The following is a 22,811-nucleotide window of genomic DNA, read 5'->3' as shown; positions in this document are numbered from 1 at the left end:
CATATACAAATATAGGTGGTACATAGCACAAGTGCAGTTGCCCATATGAACTGATAAGCAATTAGTTTTAAAAATGTACCACCATATTTTAAATATTTGTTTAGATAAAGATCTAGCATATGCAGTGCGTACATTTGGGTACGACATATGTACTGCTGTTATACAGACATTTTAATATTTGCAGCTGCTATATAGTTTGATGCCACAGACTTCAATATTTATTGGTCAGTTTGTAGTGTGAGAGGGAAGTGAAAGATTATTTTATATATTATACATATTTATTTCACACACCCAAAGACATATTTTCTCTCTTACACAATTACATAAATACTCCAACCAAACAAAAAAAAACACACATTTTTTAAAATAAATTAAAATTACCAATGAGCAAATATCCAACCACCAGCCACAAATGAGAGGGAATACACCAATTTCCACGACTACTAATAAAGACACCTTGAAGGAAAATTAGGAAATAGTTAGTTATTCTTGTACATTAAGCATCCCCCCCACACACATATATACAATCTAGTCTGAAATGTTCCATTTTTTAAAATGAGTTTTATAACAAATGCAAGATTATCTGAGCTTAAAGAGAAAGTTAACATCTATATAGTTTTTGTATAGTATGCTATTCTAAAAACATTCCACAAAGGGAGATAGCAAGTAGAAAGCTGACTGATTATGGGTTTATTACCATAATTATTTTTCAGTTTATAAACTGAATTGTAATTGTTAGATTCTGATAAATTATAAACTGAATCCCACCTACAAATTAAAAATTCAACACTGGGCAAAATGGACAATTTTGCTTCTAACAAAAATGTATTGCAACAGTTTAGTGTAAAAATTAAACTGGGTAAAATGGATAGACTGCACAAAATAAAAATTATTTGCACTATAGTTAGTCAGGCAAAAATGTAATCTATAAAGGTTGGAGTGTACAGATTCTAACATTATAGCCAAAACTTTACTTCCTGCTTTCAGCTCTCTAGCCTCTCAGTTAGTCAGTGGGTTTAGGGGGGGGGGGGCACATGGGACATAACTGTTCAGTTAGTTTGCATTTGAATCTGACCTGCGTGCTCACAAACTAACTGAACAGTTATGTCCCATATGGCCCCCCTAAATTCACTGATTGGTGAAGTAAAGTTCTGGCAATTATGTTAGACATCTGCCTGCTTCAGCATATAGATTACATTTTTGCCTAACTATACTGACAACATTTTTTATTTTGTGCAGTCTATCTATTTTACACAGTTTAATTTTTACACTGAACTGCTCCTTTAAAAGTGACATGACAAAGGCTTTAGATTTAGTTTGGCTGAACCCTATGCATTCCGTTAAATACAAATTCGGCAATAAGTGCTATGCTATGCATCCCTACTTTATTATACTTTCAGATTATTTTAGAACATTGCTGCCCACCTCATACTATAAAGGGGCCAGTTTAGCCCCTTGACTGGTTGGGGCTGGCTGGTTCAAAACTGCTTGTCCATGTTTCAGAATTCTGGGAAAAAAACCCTCCTAATGTCGTCACTATCCCCCACCCCTAAAGTAAACTGGCCTGTCCCTCATGACATAACTACCAGAAAGGTGTCAACCCTCCATGTTTGTTTTTGCAATAACAGGATATATAGTTGTATGGAAATGAGATTTGGTCCTCTAAAGAATACTTAAATACATTTAAAATGCATCATATTTTTAACAGGACCTATCCACAACAAGTAAATATCCCACTACGTGTATGCTGTGAAACTTTGCTGGAGAGACTTATTCAGGAAAAGTTACCTTTACAACAATGTAGCAAATCCCCAACAGGCGACGAGAGCGCTGAAATTTTACAACTGCAGCTAATGCCTAGACATTCTGTTAAGGAAAACATCCACAAAAAAAAAAAAAAAGGAGAATGACATTTTTTCACTAATACAGTACAGAACCAGTTTTGTCACCTAGGGAAAGGTTTTTTTTGTGTCGGAAGGGATTGGGGGGCACATCTCTAGTGTAGAGAGTGCAAAGATTCCAAAAATGGAATTTATGGTCTTGAAGTTACTAGGAGCGGCTTTTTGCCGCCGCTGTTAACTTTAGGGATGCTGCCACCTCAGGTAAGTTCCTCATGGCAGCAACGCCCCTTTACAGAACACATATGTGTTCTCTCTCTCTCTCTCATATATATTATATATATATATATATATATATATATATATATATATATAAATGAAGAACAGAGTGCTGCACACATGGGGACTTTAAAAAAAGAACAACATTTTTATATATATATATATATATATATATATATATATATATATATATATATATATATAACCGAGAATAGAAACCACTGGCACTCACGTGTAAAGCACATATGTGTGTGTGTGTGTGTGTATATATATTTGGGGATTTTTTCTAGATAACAAGCTGTGTAATGCTAGGCAGTGCCATTATCTGGCTACTAAAGCAATTAAAGTACTGTTTGCATAAAAAGGGCATTAACTCTAAGGACAAAAACATATTTTGCCTCTTTATTGCTATGGCCACAAGGGACAGAAAAGGCACTTGAAGGGGACATGACTACTCTTTACACGTACATTAGAGGACATTATAGATAGACAGCCAGCCAGCCAGACAGGCAGGAAACGACGCAACAGAGGCAAACTCTTAATACTACAGGAACAGAACTTTCATTTAAAAGCAGTGTTGGTGGTTGTTCACAATGAGAGCAGTGAGTTTGTAGAATGCCCTGCTGGGTGATGTTGTGATGGCAGAATTTATTAAAGTAGAAGGTAAGGTTAAGTCACTTGGGGGTGCCAAAATGTTAGGCACCCCCAAGTGATTTAAATCGCTTACCATTTACCCGGGCTGGTGCCCCTGTTAGGAAAGAACAGCACCAGCCCATGGTAGCAGCGAGCTCTTCCTTCTTCCTCTTTCTCGCACTTGCGCAGTAGAGTGAAAAACCGAACTTTAACTACAAAGTCGGCTTTTCACTCTAATGCGCATGCGCCGGCCCAGGGTGCCATTTTGGCACCCCCAAGTGACTTTCCTTCTCCTTTAAATGCCTTTAGGAGTGACTTAGATGATTTCAATACGTTTCACTGCATACAGTCTTGGTTAACAGAAAAGTTTACAGAAAGGATACATGGCATAAAATTAAAGTGACTGCTAACAAAACATATCCAACTATTGTTGTGATAAGGCCTTCAAAGTGAGATGCTCTTACCTAGAAATAGAAAAGTTAATTCAGAAATGTTCAGTCATCAAGTAACTGGGCCTAGCGACTATAACATGCATGGCGATTAAAATATAGCGGTACTCTCAAAAAGAACGATGGTGGCAATAACTCCTTTGACTGCCTGCAACCACTTCTCAGTAAATAAAATGGTAAAAGATATGCATATGGCAGAATCTCAACTTGTGAATGGTGATCAAAGGGGTTATGAAATCTACTCTCCTTCCTCCAAACACCATGATGGTCAAAAATGCCTCATGTGCGATAACCCATAGCTAGGTTTTAAATTATGCACTATCATATATTGTTAATATGGCTTAAAAAGTCGTAATGTAACCATGTTTGGGTTTTGCAGGGTAGATATTAGATTACCAGTTAACAAAGATAACATATGAGTCGATTAGAAAAGGGCGTTATCTGTGCTCTAATAATCTATATACCTCACAAGAGGCAAATATGGAGCAGCTTCAACTTTCCAGTTTGCCAGGCTTAGCTCATGAAGTAACAAAAACCATAGCGATTAAACATAAAGCAAAAAAGTGTGTTCAGCACTATTAATGTGAATAGGAAATATTCACACATTAACCTGAAATTAATATCACTGGGCTTAGGAAAGGTTGAGATTTACCTTGAATTTGAATCCTTCTCAAAACAGAAAGTCTTCCCCTCATATACAAAAGATAAAATGAAACATTCCCTACAATTATACTTACATAATCCTCAAATCCTAGGCCAACAACTGAGAAGTGACCAATATGATACGGGCAAAATGCTGCAAAAGTAAAAAGATACAACACTTGACAATAATCATAAAGCAAGATTCTGTTAGCACCTGTATCTGGTATTTTAGCAATTATAAAATCAGTAAGCAACAAATCAGCTTTACATGGGCCACCAAACCTATAAATTGAATCATAGACTGGTTCTAAGTAGCAATTAACCTTTTTTTTTTTTTAATTTTAGCCCGCATTTCCGTCCATCCCATTCCATCCTTCATATTGTTATTAAAACCACTATCTGGCTCTTGAACTTGCATTCATGTAAAGAAGATCTTTGCTTAGTTTGGCAAGTCACCTGAATGATGTATCATAAGAGGAGCATATGTAGAAGAGTGAGTAAATGACTACATAACCCACCTAATGTTGCCCTGAAACAAATTAATTTTCTTACCTGCCCAACAGATATCTGACCAATTTCTAGTTAGATATTGATAAATGGGCTGTTTTGCCACCACACATGGTCTAATAAGCTTCTGACTTGGAATTCTGTGGTAGTTAAACATCAAAAAGCTGTTACGCTAAAAGCCTACATAGCAGTGTGTTATATCAGTTATGCTGGACAGTAATGCAGGCAGGTTGTTAACAGTTCACCATCTTTATTTTACACACTGAGACAAGCTTCCTAGTCTCCTACCACTATTTCCCAAGGCTTCAACATTCAACAGCATATAACTTTATAAAACATAACACAGCGTATGCACATACATAAAACAGTGTAAAACTGCTAATACCCCAGAAATCACGTAAAATAGAAAATGTATGTAAACTGCAAAACCACTTTAAGTTTTACATAAATTAATTTTTGGCTTTAGATCCCCTGTAAGTTTACTACTTTACAGGTAACCATATAAACCGATCAATAGGTAGCACTGGTTAACTGTCAGAAATAACACATAATAAACTTGGCAATGCTCTGGAAATACAATTCTGCACGCATCTTCTTCACATCCTCCACATGTGCTTAGGAATATACCAATTGGTCAGTTTTTGAGCAGAAGAATCTGTTCTGAATTTGATGATTTTGTTGAAAAGTCATGTGAACTTAAGAGATCATCTTCTAGCTAGGGCTTCCGACTTGATCTTATTAGAGCCTTTTCTAGAGCATTGAGAACTCCCAGGTTTCAGCTTTTTAGAAAATACCAAAGCAATGACGAGAGCCAGATTGATTCCCCGGTTAATGTCCCTCTTGGGACTGTGGGACCCAAATCTGGGTCTGAGGTACTTTTGTGTATTTTTACATATAGTCCACAATTTTTTCCGATAAAAATGATTGTTAATATGAATCTCACTATATTGAAGACTGGTCCTATTTTGGATAATGTTTTAAGAAATGGTTGTAAATTTGTGACTAGGAAATGTAGATCCGTAGGCAACCTTTTAGCCCCCAGTATGATTACCTCTTAAAAACCAGCTAGTGTTCCCACATGGTTAACAACAATTGGGATGTACAAATATGGCTCTAATAGATGCCTTACCTGTACCTTTGTATCAGTAACTAAGTCTTTTACTTCCCACATTATAAATAAAAAATATTTTATCAAGCAGTTTATTAATTGCTGTTCAAGAAATGTTATTTATTTGCTAACTTGCACAAAATGTGGGAAGCTGTATGTCGGGCAAACCACTTGAATGCTTAAAAGGACGCATTCGTGAACACTTATTGGATATAAGATGGCAGAAAGGGACAAATGTCTTTAAACATTTTCATTCCTGTTCTGATGGTAATTCCAACTTTCTTTCAGTAATAGAAATAGAACGAATCACAATGGGTCCCAGAGGTGGAAATCTCTCTCTTCTTTTAAGTAGGAGAGAGGTAAAATGGATCTCTATACTGGGGACTAGGCACCCTGCGGGTCTAAATTCCCCTTTTGAGGTCTTTTGTTATTATGAATAACACTTCTATAATTTTTTATCAGTTTGAAACCTAAAGTATGTATATATACACACACACATCTATATTTGAATTCTCTCTTTGCTTTTAAAGTCCTTCCCCTTTTCCCTGATCCTATATATCTGTGAGTGCCTGCCACACGTATTAAAGCGCAATATTAGCCCCTTAGCACTTATTCATTCAGCACTAGAGTCAGGGGTGTAGATGTGCTGCATAGCTGGTGAGAAGTGCAAAGCACATCATATTTGAATTACTGTAAAACACATTAATTTCTTGGTGTTACTATTACCTTTAAAAGAGTAGGAAAATTAAAATCACTGGGGGACATAAATATTAGGCACCCCCTCCCCACCCAGTGACTGTAATCACAAGCTGGTGCTCCTATTAGCAGAAAACGGCACCAGCCCTGGGCAATTCTGTTTTGTCTTTTCTTTCACCGACTGCAAATGTAAAGTAGAGCGAAAAGCCAAACTTTATCAAATAAGCTGGCTTTTTCACTCTACTTCACATGAGTCAGCCCCAGGATCACAAAGAAAGAAAGAAGGAAGGAAGAGGATTGCTCGCCTGCACGTACCATGGGCCATTGCATTTTCCTGCTAATAGGAGCACCAGCCTGGGATATCAGGTAAGTGATTACAATCACTGGGGGTTCCCAACATTTGGCCTGCATGTACCATGGGCCAGTGCATTTTCCTGCTAATAGGAGCACCAGCATCACTGGGGGTTCCCAATATTTGGCACTCCCAGTGATTTTAACTTTACTTCTCCTTAATAGGGCAATAGTAACACCAAGAAATGAATGCGTTTTACAATAATTAAAATATAAAGTCCTGCACTGGTAAAACTGGTGTGTTTGCTTTAGAAACACTACTATCGTTTATACACATAAGATGCTGTTTAGTTGGGCTAATTATTAAATCTGAAATAGGTGTAAAGGTACAAGTTACACAGCAGAGAAGGTCTGTAGAATTTCATGGTTTTAGAACAAAATATATTGTATTCTATAGAGATTTACAATTACCTTCTATTAAGCACTGTTTCAAGTCTAATGGCTACTCCTGTGGCTACATAGCAGCTTAAATATATAAACTAGGTCCAGACAGGGATTCAAAATAGGCCCTGGCATTTCATGTACACAAACAGAAACCCAAACAGCAGCCCAATAGTAGTCTATTGTTTATGGAATCTTACAGCAGCCCTTCTGGCATTTGTCACAATCCACAGATTGCCAGTCTAGAACTGAACGATAGTAACTCTTCGGAAGCAAACACTCTAGTTTTTCCACTGCACGGTAATAGTACATTATATTTTAACAGTTTTAAAACAATTAAATTTTGATGTTACTCTTCCATAAATTACTGCTCTATGGAAGTTTATTTCATGTTTGCTTTAATGTGAATGATCACTGGATGAGTGTTGTTTGCATAAGAAATAGTTCTGTCACACTAATCTTTAGATACAAGCAGATAGCTGAGAAACTTTTTTCTTGGAAAGGGTGCATAGAGTACTTACCAAAGACAAGAGTACTTACCAAAGACAAGTATAAAAAGTGTATTTAATGACACAACCCAAAATACATGTTCCTACAAAATAAAAAGACAACACATTTATAATTGCATATATGCACTTGTTTCTACGATTACCATTGCTAAATATATTTTGTACAATTTACTTTAAATTTAAAATAAAAAAAATGTATTCTATGTTTATATGAATGTGACCTAAAACATCTGATTTAAACAAGTCTTAAAAGTTGATTAAGAAAACAAATGAAACAAAATTTATTTATTGAAAAAAAAAAAGACCCAATAACATATCTGCATGTGGCAAAAGTAAGTGAATTGTGTTCTCAGCATTTGGTGTGACCCCCTTGTGCAGCAATAACTGCAACTGGCGTTTGCATTAACTGTTGATCAGTCCTGCACATCAACTTGGAGGAATTTTAGCACATTCCTCCATACAGAATATCTTGGATGCTGGTGGATCTCCTTCCATGAACAACTTTGATTTAGGACTTTCCACAACATTTGAATTGGATTAAGGTCAGGACTTTGACTTGGCCATTCCACAACATTCACTTTATTCTTTGGTAGAACAACATGTGTGTTTAGGATTATTGTCTTGCTGAATGACTCACTGTCTTTTGAGATCCAGTTCATGGACAGATGTCTTGCCATTTTCCTTTAGAATTCTCTCATTTAGAATTCATTTGTTCCATGAATTATGGCAAGCCGTCCAGGCCCAAATGAAACAAAACAGGCCCAAACCAGAACACTCCCACCACTATGCTTCACAGATGGGATTAGGTTCTTGTGCTGGAATGCAGTGTTTTTCTCTCTCTAAATGTAACGCTCTAGTTCTATATTGGCTTCATTTGTCCACAAAACATTCTTCCAGTATCATTCTGGTTTGTCTACGTGATCTTCAGCAAACTGCAGATGGTCAGCAATATTTTGGGGGTAGAGCAGTGGCTTTCTACTTGCTACACACCATTACTGTTCAGTGTTCTCCTAAAGGACTCATGTACATCAACATTCGCCAGTGTAAGACAGGCCTTCAGTTGCTTAGGCCTTACCGTGGGTTCCTCTGTAACCTATTGGACTATTAGATGCATTGCGTTGGAGTTACCTTTGATGGTCGACCACTTCTGGGTAGGGAAACAGCGGTCTTGAATTTACTTCATATGTACACAATACACACCCACAAATGTGTTGTATTTTTGATCACGCTTTGTTGGACTCACACCTGATTGTCATTCCATTAACTGAAAAAACCACACTCTGATTTCACTTTTTAAATTATATGATTTTTTTTCAATACATGACCAAATCTAATTATTTTTGTTTCATTTGTTTAACTAAGTTTTTTTTTTTTTTACCTACTTTTAGGATAAATGTTGCAGATGATGTTTTAGGTAACATTCACATAAAAATATTGAAAATTTTAAAGGGTTCACACACTGTGTGTGGTAGATATTAAAGGAGAAGGAAAGGCTAATAAAGAGTTAATCTCAAGCTGCAGGCATACCTTCAGTTGTCTCAATAGTGCCCTTAAGTCTCCCCAAATTGCCATTGTTCAGATGATCAGAAGACAAACAGGAAAAAAAACCGCTGAGCTGGGTAAAGAGGATTCCCATAATGCATCGCTCCTGCAACAACCCTACGACCAGGACTGTAGGTAGGCAGCGCATGCGCACATTTCCCTCTTCAGAACAAGCAGGCGCACTCCCCTTTCTACAGACCAGCAAGTGTCTATTGCTATGGTGACGCACTGTATAAATAGTGCATGCAGCGGCGCGCCTGGGGCCATTAGAGGAGGACGCAGCTGAACAGGAGGGAGCAGTCATCAGCGAAAAGCGGTGAGCAAGGAGGGGGTTGTGCTGATGGGGGGGGGGGGCTTGCTGGACCAAGACCAGAGCGGGGATGTGTTCTGCACAGAATATGGAGAGAGCAGTAAACAGCGGGGAGCGCGCACGGCGGGTGGGGGGGTTGTTGCTGGTGGACCAAGACCAGAGCAGGGGGGGCTGCACAGATGGGGGGGGGGGGGTGTTGAGGATGCATGCGCAGTAAAGATGGTGAGGGAAAGGGTATGGGCATCCCTTTTTAAAGATGGCGGCGCTGTTCACTTTAACAAGTATGTAGTTTGTAGTAAGTGTATCTCTGTAAATCTTTCATTAGGCAAGCCAGGAATATAGCATTTTTACACAGCAATAGTAGTAATATTTAATAGTGTTTTTGACTTTCCTAGTAATTTGACTTTCCTTGTCCTTTAAGGATATCTGGATATTAAGGTAGAGGGGTGGAATGAGAATAAGAGAGGAAGAGATAATAAGAGAGGGGTATTTATATAAGATAATTTCTTTTAAGATCAAAGCAATCACTAAAATATACATATTTATCTTTAAATTAAAAGTTCCTACCAGAAAAACTAAAGATCCGTCAAGCCCCAGCATCTAGAAGCAATCAAGGTAAAAGTATTAATTACAAAAATAAAAATTTCTAACAAAAAATGCCAGGTGAAAATGTTACAACCCTAGTAGTTAATTTTGCTTTTAAAATTGCTTAGCCTCCAGATCAAAAGAACCTTGGGATTAGAGATGCACCAAACCCGGTTTTTCGGGTACGGCTGAACCCCCAAATGCATTGCAAGGGATTCGGCCGAATACCAAACCAAATTCTAATTAGCATACGCTAATTAGGATTTGGAAAGCACGCACTGAAAAATGTTCCACTCCACTCAGTATTCACGTGGTGACATTTAACTATGCTAATTATGATTCGGTTTGCCCAGGGCCGTGGATTCGGCCCAATCCAAACCCTGCTGAAAAAGGCCGAATCCTGGATTCGGTGCATCCCTACCTAGGACACAGGAGCAGGGCTAATTTTCTATTATTCACATATGAAAATAACTATATGCATATATACAGAAAAAAATAAAGCGGTTTTCTTTACCATATCTACATAATATCACAGAGGACTTTAATATTTTATAACCTGTGTAGGTATAAAGCAGATTAAATACACTTTCTGTGTTAAATGTAACAGCCCAAACAGCTTTCTCTCAGCAGTCTGGCATATGTATAGACATGTACATATCCGGATTACAGGTTAATCTACAGGGAACTATGAGTTGCAAATCCAAATCATGCCACACTAGGGAGCAAGTAAAGGGTTTACTAAAAATCTTTTAGTAAAGCTTTGGCTAATTACTGGCAGGATTTGTTTCTTAAAGGGAAACTGTAATGATTTTTATGGTATACTTTTTATTTCTAAATGACACTGTTTACATAGCAAACAATTCACTCTGCCATTTAGTTGTAATATTGGTGTGTAGGCACCATCTCAGTGCATTGTGCCTGAGTCTGAGCTTTCAGAAAGAGCCAGCGGTACACATTAGATCTGCTTTCAGGTAACTTATTGTTTCTCCTACTCCCATGTAACTGAAGGAGTCGCAAGCCGGATTTCTTACTACAGGTATGGGACCTGTTATCCAGAATGCTCGGGACCTGGGGTTTTCCAGATAAGGGATCCTTCTGTAATTTGGATCTCCATAACTTAAGTCTGCTAAAAATAATTTAAATATTGAATAAACCCAATAGGCTTGTATTGCCTCCAATAAGGATTCATTATATCTTAGTTGGGAACAAGTACAAAGTACTGTTTTATTATTACAGAAAAAAAGGAAATCATTTTTAAAAATTAGAATTATTTGCTTATAATGGAGTCTATGGAAGATGGCCTTTCCTTAATTCGAAGCTTTTTGGATAACGGGTTTCCCATACCCATCCCTGTATTAAATGCTATTCTGATATCTACTGTACTGGGAGCTGCTATCTTGCTACCTTCCCACTGTTCTGCTGAACGCTGCTGGGATGGGGGTGATATCACTCCAACTTGCAGCTCAGCAGTAAAGTGTTATCAGAGCACAGGCAACATGGCTGCTTAGAGAAGCTCTAACTGATGTGTTTTGAAAAAAACATGTTTCCCATGACAGTATTTTTTTTTAATAAAACTGAGCAACACAACTGTTAAAATTTGCCACAATAAACCTTATTGTGAGTTTACATCCATGCTTCTATATTAGGTTTCAGAAAAACATCTGTCAACAACTCACCCTTTCCCAGGTTAGCTCCTCTGCAGCTCGATCCCATTCTAATGCATTCCAGTTCATGTCATCTAGAAACACATTAGCAGTAATGAAAAATCTTACAATATGAACAACATGAAGTCCTCCCTCTCAGGAATCACTCATCCCACAATGCGTAAGTTTAAGGCTGTCATATACAGGACAATCTCTGGTATGCTCTCTTAACCAATGGGCTATGGGCATAAATAATGAAGAGTGAACAAACATGCATACATGGTACAGCTGTTTTCTATAGTTCCAGTTGTCTGAGCTGTGACTCTTCTTCACTTCCTAATTTACCAAAGCACCATACACTAGCCGACACTGGGCATTGGCAAATGACATTTTTAAAGCGTGGAACTGACAGATGGATATCTGGATCAGCAGGCTGGCATACATGTACCTTGAGCACCATTGTTTGCATCTGCTGCATCTTCAATTACTGCATCCTCTTCATCATCATTGTCTTCTTCTTCATCATCTGCCTGCTCTTCTTGAATGTCAGGATTTTCTCCAACAACTGGATTGCCAGCTGGAGGGTTTGCAGGCTGATCAAGGGCCATATTATCTGCTGCTATGTTTGCTGGAACCTGACATATTGATTTACAATTTGAATTAAACCATATCACAAGTTATACATAATCAACATTCTCAAAAATACATTTAAAAACATCAATTTCTTTTGCAACCAGCACAATGATTGCAGTGTGCTCACCTTGTTTTTGAAACTTGTATGCACAATATATATATGCCCAATTGTTAAACGCTTGATATACTAGTGCTGTCCAACTGGCGGGCCCGCTTGTGTGGCCCTTCACCTGTCTGGTTGCTATGACTGCTTACCATTTAAAGTTTACACAAAGGTATCAGTACTGTGATTAACTGGCCCCGTGCATGGTTAAATCTTAGATTCAGGCTGTAAACCCCTGTATTTTTTAAATTGTAATTAAAAATGTAATTCCCTATAATATTCACACCTTTAAAATCCCTGCACTCTTCACACCTCAGGCTCAGACTGTAAGCACCCACATTGTTCACCTGTTCACACCTCATGCTGCCTGTGTGTGCGCCATACTATGCCTTTCCTATTCTGCCTGTGTGTGCTATAATCTGCCTTCTCTATGCTGCCTGCATGTGTCATACTATGCCTGCCCTATACTGCCTGTGTGCCATACCATACCTGCCCTATGCTGCCTGTGTGTGCCATACTCTGCCTACCCTATGCTGCCTGTGAGAGGTGAACCTGGCAGGGGGTTGTTCTGGATGTTCGTTAGCATTTAGAAACAGTCATTATATGGTCCCGAAAGTGTGTAATTATACACTAGGTATGAAGTGGGTGTGATTTAAAAGAGGTAGTGGTTAAAACTGGCTTCCATTATCAGCCCTTCTCCAAGTAGGCCAGACAAATTCCGGCCCTCGGTACCACATAAGTTGGACAGCACTGTACTAGATAATAAGCGGGGGGTTTAAACCTTACAATAAACATTTGGAATAATGCAGAAACTGTGTCCAAATGCATGTTTGCATGTTTCAAGATCCAGAGATATGACAGACAGACTACTCAAGGCAGGTATGAATAATTGTGCATTATTGACCAACAGGGAATAAAATTTGTATGCACATTGATAAACTGTGCTAAAAAACACAGACTGCAGCTGAAATGAAAACTACTTAGTAGTATAACTGACCTTACACGCCAGACAGTGAATTGAGTAATAAAATGTAATACTGATAAATACATGTATGTAATAGATATAAAAAAATATCTGTCAAGGAAAAATTTGATTGCCATAGCAAACAGCCCAGGTGAAAATTTGCTCATTGTTCATGAATGAGCCCCACTAAATTTACAGATAAAGTACCAAGTGGATAAAAACAGGTGTTTCTGTGGATAATTACAAAGCTAAAACAAAAAAAAAAAACCAGTCCTTATATTTTGGTACTCCCTGAGAGCTATGAATTTACACAGACGTTAACAAGACTTTATATTATATATTGTAAGAGTAGATATACAGGGTTGGATTAACAGCACACACAGGAGTTTTACATAAAGAGTCACATAGGATTAGATGAATAAATGTGAGGCTTTATTCAGTCCGACGTTTCAGCTCCTATCTGGAGCTTTCATCAGGGACAATAACATCACAGTGCTGTACACACGTTTTTAAGCACAAAATGGCGCCAAAGTTGTTGCTAGGCAACCACAAACAAATGCAATAAGTGATAAAAAAACATATACACATAACAAATAGACACTAAAATAAGTGCCAGAACAATTATATACATAAGAACAATTAATCCAGGGCCAAACGGTATTGAATCAGAAAGACCTCAGAGAGTGATTACAAATGGTTGCCAAATCCCCTTTATATCGATGAAGACAAAGGGAAGCCCCATCTTATTTTCCCACCCCTAGTGTTGAAAAGGAGCTGCACATACAAAGGAATACCCCCGTCGTCACGAAACATCGGCACACTGTGTATACGATCGCGGCGCCGTTGCTAGGCAACCAACCGCACAGTGGTGAGCGGGCATCGAGTGTCCAAATGCATTTGGCAGTGCGTCTATGTGTGGAGCGCTTGTGGGGAGCAAGGCAGCAATGTTTGTTAAAGAGCCCTGTGTCACAGTGAATACTCAGGTCACCGAAGGGGTGCACCTGGAGTTGCTGTAAAGGGCCACAAGGTAAAATGTGCACCCATTTTAGGGAGAGGTGCGCCAGAGCTACGGTCAGCACTATGTGCTGGAGCGCCAATAGACAAAACAATGCTTGCTGCACTACTCACATATGGGGTTCGCAACCACAGTGTCCGGGTGCCGATCAACCCTATGCAGGGCTTATTCACGGGGTGGGGGGGAAGCCACAAAATGTCCCCAATAGTGCAGACACCCGATCCAAACATAGTACTATGCACATAGTGCTGACCGTAGGTCTGGCGCACCTCTCCGTAAAATGGGTGCACATTTTACCTTGTGGCCCTTCACAGCGACTCCAGGTGCACCCCTTCGGTGACCTGAGTATTCGCTGTGACACAGGGCTCTTTAACAAACATTGCTGCCTTGCTCCCCACAAGCGCTCCACACATAGAAGCACTGCCAAATGCACTTGGACACTCGATGCCCGCTCACCACTGTGCGGTTGGTTGCCTAGCAATGGCGCCGCGATCGTATACACAGTGTGCCGATGTTTCGTGACGTTGGGGGTATTCCTTTGTATGTGCAGCTCCTTTTCAACACTAGGGGTGGGCAAATAAGATGGGGCTTCCCTTTGTCTTCATCGATATAAAGGGGATTTGGCAACCATTTGTAATCACTCTCCGAGGTCTTTCTGATTCAATACCCTTTGGCCCTGGATTAATTGTCCTTATGTATATAATTGTTCTGGCACTTATTTTAGTGTCTATTTGTTATGTGTATATGTTTTTTTATCACTTATTGCATTTGTTTGTGGTTGCCTAGCAACAACTTTGGCGCCATTTTGTGCTTAAAAACGTGTGTACAGCACTGTGATGTTATTGTCCCTGATGAAAGCTCCAGATAGGAGCTGAAACGTCGGACTGAATAAAGCCTCACATTTATTCATCTAATCCTATGTGACTCTTTGTGTAAAACCCCTGTGTGTGCTGTTAATCCAACCCTGTATATCTACACTTCCTGTACGGACACCCAGGTATTATCTCTTTCTTATGGTGTGCAGCTTTCCAGCAACCTGCATATATTCTAAGAGCATATGGGAAATATGTGTGTCGATATGTGGATTTTGGTAAGAAAACACAACACTATTTTACCAAAAGTGGATTGGGTTTTATATCTATGCAAGTAAAGGAAATCTGTACACATTTCATAACAACATGCTGGGGTATGCATATAAAAGTTTGTTGACCTTTTACTTTTCTATATTACAAATGTGTTTTTTTATTTTTTCTCTTGTATTTAAAACCACATATTATGCTATAGAAGTGTAATTATTAAAAAATGCATGGCTATTTTTATTTCTATAATGTGCTTTAAAAATATATTTAGCTCCCCCAGAAAAACTAAAAAGTTTTCTTCAAGATATGTACCTAGAATAAAAGGGTAAAATACATTTAAAAGTTCTTGGCATTTTGGGTAAAAATGATGTCGTAAAATTGTTTGGAAGAGAGCGTTATACACTTAAAAGACATCTTACCTCATTCTGCTGCCCCAAAACATTCAGAGGTGGTGGCTGATTTTGCTCTAACCACTGAGGAGCTCCTCCGTGAACAATTTGCTCTCTTAACCATACAAGACTTATAAATGCACAAAGAGTGCAGGTTACAACAAAGCACCCCTGTAAACAGTCTGCCAATAAGTTCTCCCTAAGAATAAAAACAAATATTTGGGGATTTAACACATTATATGGGGAAAAAAAGAAAGATTAATAAATAAGATTAAAAAGTCTCATTATGCAAGGGAAAATCATTATTTAATACATGTACCAATCACCCTGTGTAACATAAGCCCTTATGTTGGCTTACTTGGGCAGACAGTGTTTACTAAGAAATTCCTGGAACAAGCAGCAGTTTACTGGCCCCTATATGTATAGCCTAATTATTTGTCTCCCTAAGGCTAATGCCACACCATGAGTATGGCGTATATTTTCGGCAAGTCGAATGAATAGAATATGCTCGAGTGCAGGCACATGTAGCCGAAATCCACCTAAAAATGCAAGAGAATGCAAAGTCGGCTACATGTGCCTGCACCCGAGCATATTCCATTCATTCGGGTGCAGGCACAGGTAGAAGCGTATTTTCGGCAAACGTTTTTTGCCTTGCCTAAAATATACGTCATACACATGGTGTGGCATTAGCCTAACAGATCGCCTGTCAAGCCTCAGCCAGATATTAATTGGGATGTCTGAAAAATCTCATCAGGTGAGGTGAAGTCCTCTTCCAACCAATTTACAGGCCCTAATGTTAAAATATAATTTCACTGGTTGGCCTAGGTTATGGCATGTAGGTAAGTAGATGAATTTGGTAATGCAAGTGTGTAAACTTAAATTAAGCAAACGGCAACAGGCTCTGTTTATCAGCAATCAACATGTCTTCAGAAATTACATTAATTGAGGTAGTTAACTTTAGAAATAATTATTTTAAAGTTGTTATAGTAATCTAAAGATAATTGTGGTTTCTGAATTATTTACATATTTTGTTATTCAGCAGTCACATCTGGAATTTTAACTGCCGCTTGCTAGGGTTAATTACCCAGCAACTAAACAGTAGTTTTGAAGTAAGAAATGAAAATGAATAGTAGTTGGGTTAAACATTAAATATAACCAATAAAAGACAACAATAGCTATGAAATTGGACATTTTAGGTACCAGCACCATCATTTACAGTTGCAGGGCAGAAAGAAGCGGAATCAGAAAGCTAACATAAAAGATAGAGACAGTTTACTTAAAGGTACCTTTCCCATTAAAGAAATAAGCAATCAAACTTTGTAAAACCAGGAGAGCCATCTCACCCTTTGCCCTATCATTATAAAGTGAAATTTCCATTCAAATGTGGGACAGTGAGCCATTCAGGCTACAAATCTGTGCAAAAATTGCTGGGCAATGATGTGTGTCAGATCCACTGACACACATTCTTTAACCAAGCCTCAAATGACGAATTCACTGGAGCAGGCCCATAGGCAACCACCATAATCCCAAAAGTGATGAACCTATAAGGCTAACATAAAATCACTGGTAGACACTAGATTCTTCCACAAAACTAAAAATACTGATTGCAGCTGAAGGAGCTATATCCAAATACATACAGGCTGTGTTGCCAATTAACAATCTTTTACAAGATATTGGTGAGATGACAAGAACTTAATGTCTTTAACAAGTAGTAGTATTGCAGTAAATTCTGGAAGTCCATACTGAGACAAATGATCTATAATTTCAGCTTCTGCAAAAATCAACACATTTACATCACTATATGTGGGATAAAGCGAGTACAAAGTATGCTCACCCCAGAAAGTCAAATTTTTGGAAAGTACACATTCCCTCAAATCTAAAATGAGTACCAGTGTATTTCTATTCCAAAGTACCAAGCTGTACAGCATTCCAAGAAATTTTGATAACACTTCCAAAAATCCCCTCAAAGCTTCCAGTTTGCAGCATGTTATGTCCCACATAGCATTAGGTACCAAGATAAAACACCCTGAATTTGAACGCCAGGGGTCCACTGAACAGTATGATGCCCATTATGTATAGGTTTACCTAAGTAAGTGGCATGTAGGGGCCCCAATGGGAACATACCCCCATATGAACTATAATTTCAGCTCCTGCAAAATCAACACATTTACATCCTTTATGTGGGATAATGCTACAAAAAAGTACACTCACCCCAGAAAGCCATATATTTTTGGAAAGTACACATTCCGCCAAATCTATAATGGGTACACAATTCTTTTTACTCCAAAGTACCAAGCTGTAAAGCTTTTCTAAGTTTGCAGATTTTTATGACATTTCAGAAAATAGCCTAAAAATGTTGCAATTTGCCGCATTTATCTCTCACAATTTCTTGCATACAAAGGCAAATCACCCCAAATAGAAACACCTGAGGTCTACTGAACAGTTTGATGCCCAATATGCATAGATATACCAAAGTCTGCAGTATGTACTGACCCCAAAATGAAAATAGCGCATAAGGATTTCTCACCTGCCAACTCAGCTTTTGCACACAGAGCCCCCTGTCAGCGTATTATGTAACACCCCCTAACTATACAGAGACCCCCAGAATACCATATATTTTTAGAAAGTACACATTATGATGAATTCAAAATAGGTAAAGATATTTTTGTACACTAAAGTTACACATGGCAAAGCTATGCTAAAAACAGATTAGGAACACTTAAAGGGATAAAAATGCAATAAAACTACAAATTGTGCAAATTAGTGAAACTTCAAAATAAGTCACACAACAGCGTAATTAGTGGTCAGAATATCTGATCCAATAGTCACGCTGTCAAAATATACAGTTTTTAGGGAAAAGAAACTAAAAACATAGTGGTAAAATAAAAAATAAAAATTTGTGTATACATGTGTGTACATGTGAAAAAGTTGTGTGACAGTGTGCAAAATGGAAAAAAAACAACAAAAACCTGCTAAATTGTGTGCTGTAAGTGTGTGTAAATGTATGTAAGTGAGTGTAAGTGTGTAAGTGCAAAAAAAACCCCACCTTACCTGTCCTGATGTGATCACGTCTGCTGCTTAGAGGTCGGTCCTGCGATGATCGCGTCACAGGACTGACATGACAGCCCCCTTGGCTCATTGTCCAAAGGGCTGTCATTGCTAAAAACTCTCTGCAGAAGTGGCACGTACGAGACACGTCGTTGGCAGTTAAAGCCTTTTCCTGCCACGACATATCCCATACTATATATTGCTACCATGCAGAAAGCATTTCTATATGACTAACTGGTCCCAGTCACAAATATTCTTCCAGAGAAATGTTGGCAAAACAAAATACAAATACCACAAGTAATTAGTTGAAGAATTTGTGACAAAGGTAATAAAAATATTAGAACCAAAATGAAGAAGACTTTATCAGCTGATATATCAAATACTGTTGAAAACACACATACTAACCAATACAGTGAGGTAGATCAGTAAGATTGTACTTACGTAGACAGCATATCTAAGGGCAATGTCAGTAGTGAGCTCACGGAGCCAGTAAACAAGCATTTGTAGATACGACCTAGCAAGAACAAACAATATTTACTACTTGTTAATAAATTAAAATATATTTTTTTTATATCGGAGGAATTGCTTTATGGGTGTGCACATTTTTGCTTTAATCTTTGTTTTTCTCCAACTAGGTTCAGTAATTTGGGCAATGTCTCACATTGTTTTCACAATACAGAACTCAGATTATTAGAGATCCCATATCAACACTTTTTTTGTGGTTTATTTTCTAATTTGGCACAGATCTCAAATACAAAAGCAAACTGTAAAGAAAATATATAATTCTAAGCAACAATATAAATTTGATTTTCAGAGTTAATTTATAACATTATACATCATTTCTATCAAAAGTAGTATTTGTTATCCCAATTCGTCCCACATGGGAAGAATTCTCGGCCTACAGATACATGCATATCAGATTGATGTTCCTGCACACAGAATCATTGCGTCGGTCCACATACAGGCACATGATGCGGAAATTGGCACAAAACTGCTCACATATGCAGTGTAGTGCCAAATTCCCCTCAGTGTGACTGCTCCAGGACCAACACGACATCCCAATTGTCTCAATTTTCGTGGGACAGTCTCTATTTTAACAGCTCAGGCTGCAGTCCTGGATTCTTACTGAAAAGTCCCTAATTTCTCTTTGATCTCCTGCACTGAACACTAAAAAAAGATATAATGTTTCTTTAACTTAATGAAATAAGTAGCTTATAGCAGGAGAGCTCAGAAAACTAAAGCTACACTTGCACTTAGATACAATTGTAACTAATAAGCTAACAGGTCTCCTGTGGGAACTGAGACTTGCAGCTTAAAGTGCAATTTCACCTTTTTGAGCACAACTGTAATAAGACATAAAACAAGACCCCAAAACCCCCAGAAATGTGTTCAAACTTTAAATAATGGGAGTGGCATTTAGGGTTGTGGTCACAACTATGGGCATGGTCAAAAATTTTTATTTCATAAACATGTGTCCCTCTTTACACTTTTCAAATTTTGGGGAGTATACAATGACTCCAGATGCAAGCACATTATTGAACCAACATGATCCTCTGCCCTGTGTAACACTGGCCTTAGATCAACTGGGTCTGAAGAGGCCAAATCAGTAGCTAAAATCTGCCCACCTTTACACTATAAAAATTTTTTTATGGGACAGCAAGATACTTCATCAAAGCTCCTCTTTTCTCTAAGTAATTAGAAAACAGCAATTATTATGTTTGCAAATTATGGAGAACACATGCAGTGTCAGTATTTACTTACAGGCTGTAAGGGGTACAACTCCCAACCATGCAAAGGCCACAAGTGTGTAATGAAACCAATATCGGATAGCAGTTCCAATACTTGTAATCAGTCCAGCACAGATGTCTTGAATCGGAAGCCGGGAAGGCATGTCTGGGGAATAAACTGTCAACAAGTGTAAAATGATAAAGCAATAAACACTTTCTAACTTTTAAAAATAATATAAGCTTAAAGAAAAAGGAAAAGGTAAAAACTAAGTAAGCTGTATCAGAAAGGTCAATGTAAATACAGCCATAAGCACTCACAGAAAAGCTGCACTGAGCCCTCTATCAAAAGAAACACAGGATGTCTTGTCTTCTTTTATTTACACATGTACTTTGGTATCAGACTTCCTCTCTCACAAAAATCCAGGGGCAGAGTCTGCAAAGCTCTTCCCTCTCTCCTGCTCCCCCCTCCACTCCCCCTCCCATCAGAATGAGTGATCTGAGTTAGAGTTGCAGCATGGAAGCTACTGTGACCAAGCTAAAATGGCAGCTGCTATCTTAAACAAATGGAGGGAGATTCTAGAGCGGTTTACTGGTAAAGCATTCTGCAGAATAAATATAGTGTTCTGCAGTCTTTAAACAGATTGCATGTGAAAATACAGGATGCCAGGCAGTCTTCGTTCCCATCAAAGCAGCTTGACAAATATGACATGCATGAAACTGCATTCTATCTTTACCTGTATGATGGCAGATCTGTAACTGGATTCCAAAACAAGTCTGCTGAATGACTAATAGTACATGCCTACAACTAACTAACATACTGACTATAAAAGAGCTATAAAGAACTCTTGTAATTTTTAAAAGGTAACAATTTAAATTTTTAGATCAAATGAATGATTAATACCTAAGCTATATGCAAGGTGTCCACCAAGCTGCTCCTCACATTTTTCAGTAACAGTCATGACATGCACCTGAACTTTTATATGTGGGGGGGCACTCCCTGACATGTACTTTAAATGTTTATACATAATTAAGTTTTAAGTTACACGAGCCAGTCATTTAAAATATGCACAGAAAGAACAGGACAGATTAATAAATGAACTAACCAGGGAATCCAGTATGACCCCAGAAATGTTTTATTAATTAAAAATTTCCTGTTAGGAAAATCTGCCTTACAGAAAAGGACACATTTATTTAGCTTTTAGAAGTCAGAAAGATTAATTTCCTGTACAGACTGGCTCAACAGAAAATATTAAAACAATAACTTACTTGGTGTGAACGCAAATCTGTGCTTGCATAATTCACAGTATTCTTTCCTGCTGTGTTTAAGCCAAAGAACTAGGCTGCAATATAAAAATACATTTGTAAGAACACGCAGTCACAAATGTACATACAAGGCCTTTCTAATGTAATGTATACATGCATGATAAGTGTTTCTCTAAGAAAACAAGATATCTTTTCTTAAAAAGTACAAATACATTTACACATCTGCTCATCATTCACATCGGACCCTGCAGTGTAATAAAGTAACTGAAAGTATTGATGAAACAATGAAAACTACATGTTAAATAAAAAAATATTGCTGTCTTTCTCTGTTCCTGGTATAATGATGCAAATCGGGGCTGCAGGCACTCTTGCGCCACTTTAAATCATCATCTCTCATATCTCTGGGATGAAGCCTGCATGAGCCTGTGCAGTTAACACTGACCCCAAACCTAGCTTTAACTGGGCATGCTCCATCTGGCATCTTTTACAGAAGAGGATGTGATGCAGTAGAAGATGTGCCTTTCAACCTAACTGGGCAACTGTGACTTAATATGAAAATAAATTTGGTGTTTATTGAGAAGACTAAGGTTTCAGCTATGTCACTAGCCTTTTTCAAACTAACTCACACAGCAAAATCAGTGTCTAATAAACATTCAGTGGCAGGAAAAAGTGGGATGACTTCATCTACACGTCAGTTATTGGGGAAATCAACAGTAATGTGTATAAACAAGAATATTAAGAAAAAAAACAAACAACCCAAAAGTTGTATGCACATAGGGAAGACAACATGTAATGTTTGTGTACCGGGGATAATGGAACAACTATGTAGCACAAAGCGCAACCTTGTATACTGAAGCGGTGAATAAATTTAACAAATCACATTGATGTGAACTGTTCCCAACTGCAGTAGTACATGCCTAGGGTGAGCGCAACACTTTTCTACTGACAAGAAGATAGATCGATATACTGTGTAACCATTTTAAGAAAGTACTGCGTATATTACATAACGAACTGTGCCATGCACTTTGTTGAATTTATTCACCGCTTCAGTATACAAGGTTTCGATTTGTGCTACGTAGATGTTTCATAATCCCCGGTACAGAAAAGTTCCATTGTA

At 38.1% G+C, this 22,811-nt stretch overlaps 1 protein-coding gene across 2 annotated transcripts in view; it reads right to left on the bottom strand.

The window, feature by feature from the left end:
• marchf6 (membrane associated ring-CH-type finger 6) overlaps window positions 1-22,811 on the bottom strand; it is a 68,678-nt gene that overhangs the window by 24,383 nt on the left and 21,484 nt on the right. For both annotated transcript variants that reach the window (XM_002938318.5, XM_004915322.4), the window contains exons 3-14: window positions 21,698-21,771; window positions 20,466-20,609; window positions 19,146-19,218; window positions 15,687-15,855; window positions 11,922-12,108; window positions 11,507-11,568; window positions 9,813-9,845; window positions 7,425-7,476; window positions 3,937-3,995; window positions 3,134-3,214; window positions 1,789-1,857; window positions 382-456 (exon numbers count right to left, since the gene is read on the bottom strand). In XM_002938318.5, coding sequence (XP_002938364.3) covers window positions 382-456; window positions 1,789-1,857; window positions 3,134-3,214; window positions 3,937-3,995; window positions 7,425-7,476; window positions 9,813-9,845; window positions 11,507-11,568; window positions 11,922-12,108; window positions 15,687-15,855; window positions 19,146-19,218; window positions 20,466-20,609; window positions 21,698-21,771 — 1,078 coding nt within the window. The remainder of the gene's footprint in view (window positions 1-381; window positions 457-1,788; window positions 1,858-3,133; window positions 3,215-3,936; window positions 3,996-7,424; window positions 7,477-9,812; window positions 9,846-11,506; window positions 11,569-11,921; window positions 12,109-15,686; window positions 15,856-19,145; window positions 19,219-20,465; window positions 20,610-21,697; window positions 21,772-22,811) is intronic.

The sequence above is a fragment of the Xenopus tropicalis genome, chromosome 6, assembly GCF_000004195.4.
Source record: "Xenopus tropicalis strain Nigerian chromosome 6, UCB_Xtro_10.0, whole genome shotgun sequence".
In the NCBI taxonomy this organism is placed as follows: Eukaryota; Metazoa; Chordata; class Amphibia; order Anura; family Pipidae; genus Xenopus; species Xenopus tropicalis.
This window is presented reverse-complemented; position numbering and strand designations above follow the sequence as displayed.